The sequence below is a fragment of the Chelonia mydas genome, chromosome 3, assembly GCF_015237465.2.
Source record: "Chelonia mydas isolate rCheMyd1 chromosome 3, rCheMyd1.pri.v2, whole genome shotgun sequence".
Classification (NCBI taxonomy): Eukaryota; Metazoa; Chordata; order Testudines; family Cheloniidae; genus Chelonia; species Chelonia mydas.
The window spans coordinates 82,108,535-82,121,161 of NC_057851.1; the positions used below are offsets into that span (position 1 = coordinate 82,108,535).

At 40.5% G+C, this 12,627-nt stretch overlaps 1 protein-coding gene across 11 annotated transcripts in view; it reads right to left on the minus strand.

Annotated features, from left to right (window-relative positions):
• The window catches only part of CDK19 (cyclin dependent kinase 19), a 230,982-nt gene that overhangs the window by 40,431 nt on the left and 177,924 nt on the right, over positions 1–12,627 (minus strand). For all 11 annotated transcript variants that reach the window (XM_043542809.1, XM_037894634.2, XM_043542807.1 and 8 more), the window contains one exon: positions 10,213–10,344. In XM_043542809.1, coding sequence (XP_043398744.1) covers positions 10,213–10,344 — 132 coding nt within the window. The remainder of the gene's footprint in view (positions 1–10,212; positions 10,345–12,627) is intronic.

Here is a 12,627-nt window from a genome sequence, read left to right on the forward strand (position 1 = left end):
AAGGGAAGGGTGCATTAACCCCAGTTAAGTTAATAAGCTGTTGTGTCTTTTCTCTTTCAAGGAGAAACAAACTTGTAAGCTTTTGTGAATGTTCCAGTGAGAGGGTCTAGACATTACCAGGGAGACAGTTCTGAGGAAAGTCAGGACTGGAAGGTCTGATGGTGTTGCCCTGAAAGGAGTAACCAGGCTGGCAGAAGCCAGGGTGATGCCATTTTGTGCTGAAAGCACATTGCTGGTATCAGAGCTCTGAGCCAAAGCTGCACAGCACAGAAGCACCCAGGGCTAGAGGGCAGGTGATGACACCACCCCTTACTGGTCTGGGTAGACTCCTAAAGCATCACAGAAGGGTACTGCTTTTACCCATGTTTTCTGAAACTTGACAACTGAGGAAGGAAGATGTATTTATAGTACCTCTGAAAAGGAAAGGAAGTTACCATTTTTCTCTTCTAATCTGAAGACAGAATATTAAATTGAACAACAATGTGTTGGAGTGGTGTACACAATACTGTTCTTATGAGATTAACTTCATGTGAAATTAAGATGGAAATTGGTCTCTAATCTCTCTCACATATTCCCATGCAGCTGCTTTAATAAATTATGACACTTCTCTGCCATCAGTTTCAAGTTTTAAAATGCCAGTATGTTCCTCAGTTGCTCCAAGGTGAAAAAAGACTTCTTCCATGGTGGAATGAGTCATGATAAGAAAAATGGGTGCTTGTTTAAACTCATAGTGAAGCCAACAAGCATTTTTCTATTGACTTCAGTGGGAGTTAGATAAAGCTTTTAAGGCCTAAACTGCCATATCAGCTTCATGGGGAAGGAAGGATTAAGAGATATTTTACCTTTCGGACAGCACAAACACCGAGAGCAGTGCTTTATCTTCTTTCTAAGCATAGTGCTTTGCTTTACAATATATTAGTGTCTCTGTGTTAGTGAGGGGTTCAATCTTAAATTAATTCGTTTAGTTATATATGAGACACTGAGAGTTACTCTTGTGTCCTTATATGTAACTAAATTGGCCAGGCTGTGAAAGTGCTAGTGCCAGGAAGGCAGTCTGTGAAGCAATCCCATCCATATTTTGAGAATGAGGTAGTCAGCTGGAGCACTAACCTGCAGTGCAGCGTTGAGAGATATTTGATATTACTGTAATAATCTGAAGTTCAAATTGATGAAAGCTAAAATATCTCCGCATCAGGGTTTTGTACCCTTAGATGGCTGTAAAGGTTGGCACAAGTCAAAGAATTATCTTCGATCAAGTGCTGATAGCTAGACTACAACTTGGTAACAAACTTTTGTAGCACTCTGTGGACAGCAGCCAGTAATTGAACCTTTTCAACAGACACTTTTATTACTGCACTGATGAGCTGGAGGAGTGGCTTGCAGGAACCATTTGTTAATTGATGCAAACTTTTGGCTTTCTAAAAGAGAATCTTTTTATTTAAAAAGTAAGTTTTTAGCCCAATTCCTTCTGAAGGGAGCCTTGAAAACGTAAGTGGTAACAGATTTCTGAGACTAATAGAAATTTGCAGCTGGGACCCATTTCTGCAGCAGGAGGCTGAGGAGACCTAAAGATTCAATCCCACTATAATTTGTACGTAAAATAAGTAAGTTATGTTTGGGCATATCCCAAGGAATTACATAAAATCCTTAGGTTAGCCCTGCATAGTGGTGTGGTGGAGACAGGGGAGGTGAGCGATAAAGAGGCAGTGACCAAAAAATTGTTTGTAACCGTCTGCAAAATGCTAAGTCTGGTTCTGCTTGTTAACATTTTCAACTCTCGAAGTGCACTCAAATATTGCTGTGACTGTGGCAGCAGCTGCAAGGGAAACTCCCTTATGTCCCCATGCAGTCCTTGTATTGCATTGCATACTCCCCACAGCACCACTCCCTAACCAGCTGCTACAGCAGTGCATGACAAGGCTCAGGGAAGGAAAAGATGGGACTAAATGGCTGCTGTTCTAAGTGAGAGACCTGTGACCACTGCTGCTGATGCCTGCCTGTGCAGCCACAGTCCAAAGAGTTGGTGTTGGGAGGGAGCCTGAAGCCCCACTCTCCTGCCCAGCAGCCTAAGGAAATCACTCCTCTACCCCATCTAGGGAAGAGCTGCCCAACTTAAGAGGAAACATTTCCTAAGTGTCTGCCCAGCACCAGAGGGAGAATACTTCCACTCAACCAGCTACTCCAGAGCCAGAGGCTGTAGGACAATCACTGCTGCTGTTGTGAGGAACAGTTACTAGGGAGAAAAACCAGGGGAGCCCCAATTAGTCAGGAGCCACTGTAATGATTTAAGATTGGGGGAAAATATGAAATGGATAACATTTTTTGAAAGAAAAATAGTGAGGTGAAGTTTTTTGGGGGTGGAGGGGAAGGAGTTGGGGAGAAAGTGTGTGGAACTGATGGACCTTTGTGAACAGAATGGAGAAAGACTATATTGCCCAGGGAACATTGTCTTTATTACTCATTGAGGGAGAAATTTTTCATAATATTTTGGCTTCACATCACTGGTTATTGATTTGGAAAACTTTGTTTGCCTAAAGCAGTAAGCCCCTTCTTAAACCATCCAAAGTATTTTTAGCCTTGCTAATTATCCTGTAACAAGAAAAGGAATACTTGTGGCACCTTAGAGACTAACAAATTTATTTGAGCATAAGCTTTTGTGAGCTACAGCTCACTTTATCGGATGCATGTAGTGGAAAATACAGTGAGGAGATTTTATATACACAGAGAACATGAAACAATGGGTGTTACCATACACACTGTAACAAGAGTGATCAGGTAAGGTGAGCTCACCTAACCATAAAGATGAAGTGATGTAGCTCACGAAAGCTTATGCTCAAATAAATTGGTTAGTCTCTAAGGTGCCACAAGTACTCCTTTTCTTTTTGTGGATACAGACTAACACGGCTGCTACTCTGAAACCTATCCTGTAACAATGTATCTCTGTATAACTGAACATGAAATATAAAATCAAAGAACTTGGGTTCAACAGTCATTACATTTTGTGGGGGAAAAATCAGCCCAAGAAGAAGCTGAAGTGATAGTGGAAGGTATTGGGTAATGTAGACAGCACTGGGGCTAATGAACTTGCTTTTCCAATCCTGGGTTAGAATATATTAAATTGTCAGCGTCAATTTGTGTCACATTTTATGGTGGTCAGCTGACAGTGGTAAATGGGCAGTCTGACTGAAGATCCAATATCAGACCACAAAATATGACATAAATTGACATGATTGGCAGTCTCTGTTTAAGACTGAAAATCCACAGATTTTTATGTCAGGAATGAGGTGCATTTGGAGAGCTGTATGGGAAGCTCGGTCAGACTCCTTAAATTCAGGGCTAAAATTCACCATAGGAGAAATCTAATCTATGTAGGTACGTATGTATGTATGTAGCTATGTATCTAATCATGTCCCTCAACACTGTTCTATATCTGTATCCCACAATTAGTGGACTTTATCCTCACAACACTGCTGTGAATATTATTCTCACCTTACAGATGAGGAACTGAATCACAATGTAGATTAAGTGACTTGCTGTAAACTACAAATGATATTTGTGGCTAAGCCAGTAATTAAACCAACACCTCGAGTTCCAGTCCAGGACCCTTATCCATTAGATCTTCTTTCCTAACCCGCAGCAGAATAACTCCCCTGGCTTCAGTACATATAGATTTGGCCCCCGTGCCTGGCTCATTCCTATTAATCTCACTTTCATAACCACTAAATGCACTCCAAAACTTTAAAAGATGCATTAGTGTTTCCTTTCAGTTTTAGAAACTAAAACTTAGTTTATAAAAATGAAACACCTTTATGATCAGACTACTTAGTCTGTATCAGCTTGAGCCTTTACCAGTTTATTTTTGGACATTAATTCTGGGGAATATTCTATTTAATCTTAACAGCTAATTTAGAGTGCAGATTAGACAGAGTTATAGTAACTAGACACAGCTATAACTAGTCTCCCAATTGAGGGAATGCTTAATGTAAGCAAGACTGCTACATGGCTTTTAACTCATGGTAATTTGTCAATTCTAACTTGGAGCAGTTTAGGTTTCACAAAATACCAATTCTTCAAACACCCTTGAAATGTTTTATGTAAATAACCTTGCAGGAAAAACTAACACCTGTTGTGTGTCTGCCAAATAACTTTGTGCAGTATTTTGGTTTTCAGGTGACCGCAGTGATGGAATTAGCTTTTCCTTTCCAAAACAATACCCCCCAAATATACTATATTGTGTATGCACAATATTTTCAAAGGAAGTCACTGTCGAGTAAGAGGGAAGTAACCCAAGGTACTCAGCAATAAATCATCCATTGCCTACTGTAACTAGATAAAGAGAGCAACATTTAATCTACTTTGTGCATTTCAGAAAAGAACGAACGCATTATAACCAAAAACCTTCAGTAAAGAAAAACAGTTAAACTATTGTTGTTAAATACTATCTGAAACATTCCTGCACCATCAAGTGTCACTTAGGGCATAAAGAAGGCTCTGCTATCCCTGTCTCTCCAGGGCCACTCATTGCATCCTTGTTCATAAGTCCCATACAGGTTTTCCCTTTCTAAGCACTGTTTGGTGGAGGGATTCTTTTGGTCAGCCCCTTTTACATGTTCCACCAGCAGCTCAATGGCATGCCTGCCAAGGCAGAGGCTCTTGCTTCATTCTTAAACACATGACCCAAATATTTCCATCATCTTTTCTTGATAACTCTCAGTATAAGATTATGTTGAATTCTGATAAATCTCAGCTTTTGTTATAAATACATTCCATTTGATACCTGATAACTTTCTGGGGCATTTGCTTTCAAAGGTGTGTCTACCTATACCTTTGGTGAATTTCCAGGTTTCACATTCATATGTTAAGGTGGAAATATCTGAGTTGAAAATTCATAGTTTGGTCTTTAAATTGTAGATTTTTCAAAGACCAAATCTTGCTGGTAATAGCTAATTCATGACATTATTTCCTTCTGGATATTGCCATTGGCTTGAATTTCACTGCCAAAGCATGTGAGTTGACCCACCTCTTGTACTCTTTTGCCTTCTAATGTAAAGCTTGAGTTGGGAGCTTATATTAACCCTATATTTTGCGATGTTGGACAGCCTTTTGGTCTTTGCTTGCATGCTGGTTGAGTGATTATACAGAAGAGCTATGTCATCAGCAAAAACTATTATCTTCTGCTAAGCTGTTGCTTACCCCGAGTAATGTAAATTAGATTGACTTAAGTGGTAGTGTAGACTTGCACTGAGAGTAACAGCTTCTTGTTTCTGGATAAGTACATGGAGACAAGCTTTCTTATTTTGGACAAAATGAAGTTTGAAGAGTTGGGACATAGAGACCATGAATGAGGAAATGCAGTAATCAAGGTGAGAGGATGGAAGAGAATGAAAACTAAAGCAGAGGTCTTATTTGTACAATATCTGATTTGGGCAACGATTCTGGGGTTGTAATAGGTAGATTTAGAATAATGTTTATATGCATGCATAATAAATTTGAAATAAGCTTCTCACAATGACAGAATAGTCAATATTCACATCAAGGATGAGAACTCTCTAAAGCTAACCTAAGATGATAGCTAAAAGCCAGATCATTTGCAATTAATAATTAAATGAAACAATATATGGACAAGAGAGGAAAACTATACATACTGTGGAAAATGAGAACCTATGCCTATGTTATTTATTACATTTTCATAACATTCAATTTCAAAACCATCTAGGCAATTTCTCCTCCCGAATGAACAAGTTCTGTTCAATGAGTGCCTTATTTAATTCAAGAGCTATTACATATATATATATATATTTCTTGAGGGCTGTGGAACTTTAAAACAAGTTAAAATTATGTTCCTCAGAAAGAAATTTCAAGATGTAGCTTAAGAGCTTCCTCCTTCACCAAAGGAATGTGTCTCTAATGTGTGGTCTGCAGTTGAAATGGCAACTGTTCCTGGTATAATTAGCCCATTAAGATTGCTTGGTAATTGCTCACAATGCTAGAGGCAAAATACAAGTTTGGACTCATAAGGAGCATACACATTACAATTGTCATGTTATAAGCTTCTCCTCCTTGCCTTCAAACACTGCATAATTCCACACCCACATATATCTCTGTTCTAATTTCTTGTCCCCCTTTAACCTCTTCAGTAGGCCAACAAATCTGGCCTCCCCACTGCCTTTGTTCCTTTCTCCCTACCCTCATCTCCATGATTTCTATCTCACTACCCCATGAGCCTGGAATACACTTCCTATCCATTTGTACAAGGCACTACCCTCCCTTCATTCAAATCCCTCCTGAAGACACACTTCTTATGTGAGGCCCACAAATGCTAACTCACATCAGTAGAAGCTGTCATTACTCCATTACAAAGCAAACAAACCTCTCTAAACTAGCACCATCCTCTGGGATTTTACAGTGAGTCCTTGTATATTTTGGTTTAAATAATAAAAACCTTTGGGTAGGAATAAAGTCATCTTTTGCAAATTAAACAACAATAATAATTTTATACTAATTCATTCTTCAAAGAGATCTCCTGATAGATAGATAGATAGATAGATAGATAGATAGATAGATAGATAGATAGATAGATAGATAGATAGATAGATAGATAGATAGATAGATAATCACTCATCTAGATCTGCAAACAATTTGTCAACTACCAGGAATAATTATCTGTGACATGGACTCAAGTGCCACAAAATACAGCTCTACTCAGCTCTACCTACTCTTCATCCAAGTACAGGGCCACTACCACCAAGTTGGTCCAGTACTTGGATGAGATCAACTCTTGGATAAAGAACCGCTGTCTGAACCTGAGCAAGACAGAGGTGACAATGTAGGGCTGAGGAAAGTACTTTGAAGAGCTTCCAGCCATTATGCAGTCTCTGTTCGTTGAAGATACGCAACCACAATTAGTCAGTTCACTCAGTCATCTAGGAGTATTCAAGGATTGCTCACTGGTGTTAAACTCTCACACAGCAGCATCTGTGAGTAATGCTTTCAACTGTCTCTGCTTTGCTAGGAAACTCCATCCCATCCTGGCAGACAAAGACCAGGGGCCTCAGTTATTCATGCCTTCTTCACCTCTTGGTTGGATTACAGCAATGCGATATAACTGACCCTGAAACCTTAAGCACTTGGGAAACTTCCACTAGTTCAGAACACTGCAGCACATCTCCTCAGCAACACAAGCTATCACAAACATATCAAACCCAAAAGCAGTCCCTCTGCTCTCTACACTGGCTTCCCAAAGAATTTCAAATCAAGTTCAAGGTCTTGATCCTTATTTTCAAAGCAGTCCATGACCTGGACAAAGGATACCTAGAAGACTGTCTTAGGCTCTGGGGCAAAGACCATGGTCGACAACTGTGCTCCTCTGGCACAACAGAACTCTCAACAAAAAGAGCAAAGCACGTCTGTGAGGGAAACAAAACTTTCTCTGGGATGGCCTGAGACTGTGGAATGAACTCCCTCAGGAACTAATGACCATGCAAACCTCATAAGAACAGCCATACCGGGTCAGACCAATGGTCCAGCTAGCCCACTATCCTCTCTTCTGACAGTGACCAATGCCAGGTGCTTCAAAGGGAATAAACACAACAGGCAATCGAGTGACCCATCTCCTGTCGTTCAATCCCAGCTTCTGGCAGTCAGAGGCTAGGGACATCCAGAGCATGGGGCTGCATCCGTGACCATCTTGACTAGTTACTTCTTCATATGTCACATGCAAGGTGCATTTCTTTGACTTGCCTTCTCTTACATAAACACCTGAAATTTGTAAGGTATATTAAAAATTAAACAAACAAAACTCTCTCACCCTATCAAAGCAAGACACTCAACTGCACATCTCACTCTGGGGAAAGGATGAGAGAGAAAAAAGCATGTCAGAGATGCATAGACACATTGCTTAATGCACTACTGGAGGGTGCTCAGACATTATGGTGATGAGCATGGTATACAAAGTTACAAAACAGAAAGAACAGAATCAAGATAATTTCCCACTATGCAATCAAGATAGCCTCTGGACTACTCTAAGTTACAGGTAGATGCAATGGCCCCCATGGGGCTGTTGTGGCAGCTGGGGATTGCTGAAGCATATCAGAAACACAGCCATGCTCCTTTCCCACAGTCACACTCCTTACTCCACAGGTTGTGTCTAGCACTAGGTATGCCAGCTCTAAGCCAACTGGGAATTCCTCCAAGATAGGATGATCCTCAGATAGAATCATAGAATATCAGGGTTGGAAGGGACCTCAGGAGGTCATCTAGTCCAACCTCCTGCTCAAAGCAGGACAATCCCCAATCAAATCATCCCAGCCAGGGCTTTGTCAAGCCTGACCTTAAAAACTTCCAAGGAAGGAGATTCTACCACCTCCCTAGGTAACGCATTCCAGTGTTTCACCACCCTCCTAGTGAAAAAGTTTTTCCTAATATCCAACCTAAACCTCCCCCACTGCAACTTGAGACCATTACTCCTTGTCCTGTCCTCTTCTATAGCTATTTAAGCCAGCATTATGGCCACATTACATAGCTGCAGTGGTGCAAAAGGGTTGGAGTGCAACCAGGATCTTGCCCAATGTTCATATGTGACACAGTATTCTACATATCACATTATTCTACTCCTCCTTCAGGATGGACTCAATCCTGACAAATGCTAACAGAGGCCACATGGCTGTTTTCACAAATACCTTCAAGGACATAGGAAATTAAGAAATCACACAGTCACTGGTAATCTAAAATGATATGTCTTGCTAAAGTCAATCTCAATTCTTCTCAGAGAAGGAATTCACTATCAGCATAAATCTGTCTCTTTATATACTTTTATAATATAGGACATTATTAGTAACAAAGGTGATTCAATTGACTATAACTGAGATCTTTGTACTGACGGTAACAGAAATTTATATACCTAATACCTTGTGTGTTAAGGATATTAGCAAAGCATAATAATTATTGCATAAATCACAGGTGCCTAGAAAATCCAATCTCACTCTGAGCCAAATGTTTAATTAGCACGGACTGCTTTCTGTAGGAAGCAAGATGGCATGAAGAATAGTAAACTAAGAGGAAACTCTCATAGCCCTTTCTATACTTATAACTCATTCTATACTTCAGTTTTGTTCATATCACAAATAAGTGAACAGACCATGAGTTTTGGTTTGTTACATCTTCTTGATGACATCAATTGTTAAAGAAATACTAGATTTTAGAAAGAAGCTCAGCCAGCAGTCATTCAAACTCCATCCTCAAACTTACAGATAAAGCTGTAAGACAAGTTATGTTTTGCTGTTCTCCCAAATTAAGATATTTAAAGGAACAGTTATATTATGCATTTTTACACAATATATTAACATCTTTATTTATATATTTCAACTGGTGAAAAGCAGCATTTTTGAACTATTAGCTTTGAATATATTTGATGATGTTGCTAATATTTCTCTGCAGACAGAAATGAAGGTTATTCACCTGTACCTAGAGTTCTTTAAGATGGACTCTACACGTTAACACCAATGGAACGTGCCAGTGTTGCAACTCTGACTGTGGAACATTTCACAACAGTGTCATCTGGAATGTTCTTGCACCTGCTCCTCCCACCATTCCTGAATATTCTGAAGGCAAGGCTATGGGGAAGATGGTGAAAGGACTCCTAAAGCAGAAGACAACTTATCAGGTTCCAGATACGCATCCTGGTATTCAGTGGGTCCCATCATTGTTTCCTCTGACAACATATGGGACAACCACTGGGGAATGCTCTCTATACTCCATAATAATAGAGATGGATTCGGGAGCAAAGGATCCAATGTATAAGGCTTCCACTGATTTCCAGGAGGGGTGGGTCCCTGTAAGACAAGTATGTTCAACATCCCCAAATTATGTAGCTGAGGGCCAGTAAGGCCATCTGGCTCAAGGCTCTGCCAAGACCACCAATAATCTTCATCAGATTCCCATTTATAGTACCTACTGGGGTAAAGGTATGGTCTGTAGCTATATGAACTGAGGAACATCTGTGTAGTGTTTGCTCTGATACCCTTTCTTTTTACATGTTGGGAGCTGGGATTGTAAAGAATGGCTACTAATCTTGTATAGTAACTAGAGTACTTCCAGGTGTATGGTTCCTATCTATACTACCACCTGAGCACTTCTGGAATGCACCACAGAAGGAATACACATACAGTTATCCTGAAACTGTAAACAACTTCACTTCCCTATACAGTAACTTACCAATTGCTTTTGTGTAATGTCTGGCACCAAGTAACAGTTCTGGAGCTCTATACCAGAACGTCACCACAACTGGATCCAAGTCTGCTAAAGGTTTCAGAGGTGAATTGAACAATCTTGCAAAACCCATGTCAGCTGAAAAATAAATATTAAAACATTTGTTTGACTATACATAAGTCACACAATGACAAGCAATATTTATAAGCATGATAAGCAAGATGTTTATTAGAACACAATGTAACCTAATATGATTGAACACTATAAATAATAGTTACTAGATATCTGACTGAATTACTTCAAATTATACTGGGCCCAACTCCATTGACTTCAATTAAGTGATACCGTTATGTAACATTTAAAAGGTGGCTTCCTCGTGGAACTGTAGTATAGTAAAAGAATTATATCATGGCAATAATCAGGGCGGGGCGAGCAGGGCAACCACCCGGGGTGCAAAGCCGCTGGGGCAGTGGGGGCATTCAGGGGCCATGTGCCCCCCCAGATTTCAGCCTTCCATTTAGCACAGAGGTTTTCAAACTATGGGGCTTGCCTCCAGCCAGAAGCTGGCAGATCAGAAGCTGGTGGGAGCGGCCTGCCCAGCTTGGGCCCTGGCTCTCTGTGCTGTGGGCACCAGGGTGCTGGCTAGCCCCCCAGAAGCCTTCTCTACCCTGCTCCCCAAGCTGGGCCGCCTGTGCATGGCCAGGCACTCCCCAGATAGGGCAGGCGGCATAGCTCCAAACTGCACCTCGACACGCTCTTGTCTTTTCCCCCCGAAGGAGCCCAACGCCAGCCAGCAACAGCCCCTGAAGCCAGCACCTGCCTGTGGAGCCAGCTGCCATGAGATGTTCCCAAGGCAATCGCTCACTGCTGCAGAGCAGCAGCAGAGCCAGGAGTGCCAGGGTAGCCCTGGTGACTGATGCCAATGTATCCACAAAATGAGAGAAAACAATGGCAGTGGAAGTTTCCCTGTACTATCCTTCTAATGTACCCCAACCCTGACTTGGAAGGATCACCTCTAGGGGTAAGAAAGTAGTTCAGTCTGCACATTACAGAGTTCCCTCAACTACCATTACTGCACAGCAAGCTAATGTGCTGTAGATTTACACCCTGACTCGCTGTGCAGCGATGTCCCATATGGACACTGCCGCAGTGTGCTAAAAGTCTCAGAGTGCTCTTTGGCTACTACTACTTTTAAAGCATAGTAAGCCAAAGCATACTACAGGACTTTCAGTGTGCTGCAGCAATGTCCACATGGGACATTACTGCACAGCAAGCTAGTGTGCTGTAAATTCACACCCTGGCTTGCTGCACAGGAACATCTTGTATAGACAAGCCCTAAGATATTTGCAGGATCAGGCACTAAATCCTGGCCTCTCTGCTGAATCCACCAATGAATGCCTGTTAATACACACTCTGATGGCAATAAATTTCAAATGTTATCAAGTTGTATAAATCAAGAGTGCTAAGATAATATAGAGATAGAAATTTATTTTATATAGGACTGGCTTTGTAGTAATGAGGAGGAACATTGGAAAGAGCAGACAGTCAAGTATGAATAAACACTTGAAAGCGTGGATGCAACCCCAAACCTCATCTGAGCTGTTTTTAATACAATTTTGCATACAAAATCTCAAGTAAATGGGTTCTTTCACAACAGTTCAGCTCTCCGCTTTCTAGGAGTGACCAATACAAAGAACTGTAGAAGCATATACACACAAAACTTAGTCAAACATTTTCAAAAAAGTTCAGGTTGAGTCAAGGAATGGGAAAAAGTTCAGGCGGATTACTATTTTATCCTAACTGATTTGAACATTCCCACCCAATACCTAAAAATAGCATACATTTGCTACATTAAAAACAAATTTTATATCCTCTTTATTATTGCCTAGTACCTGCATAGTATAATTAGATACGTGACTAATAGCTTCCACAGTGATTTTGTGTTTCCACTTTGATGCCTAATAGTTTTTTGTTGTATAGGGAAATCTTCAAATGAAAAGAGCACCATCTCTTTAAATTTTATATGCTAACGATGTCTGAGGAAATGTAGCATTGTTAAATACCATATTAATTCTTAGTTACAATAATTCCACTATTGCGCCACAATTCTTAAATATTGAACTTTTTTCGTTTACCAAAAATGGATTTCCAGTAATTGCATTAACCAAAATGTGAACAGTTTTTAAAACCAGTACTTAAGAACATAAGAATTGCCATACCATATCAGACCAATTATCCAGTTACCTTTCTAGTCCAGTAACCTGTCTCCAAAAGTCACCAGTACCAGAATGGTAGGTAGAAGTTGCAAGAAGCCTGTGTTGGGCAATTATTGATAAACACAGCCGCAAGGAAAATTTCTACCTAACTGTTGATAGTTAGTATTTGGTTTATGCCCTGAAGCATGCCCTCATCTATACTTTT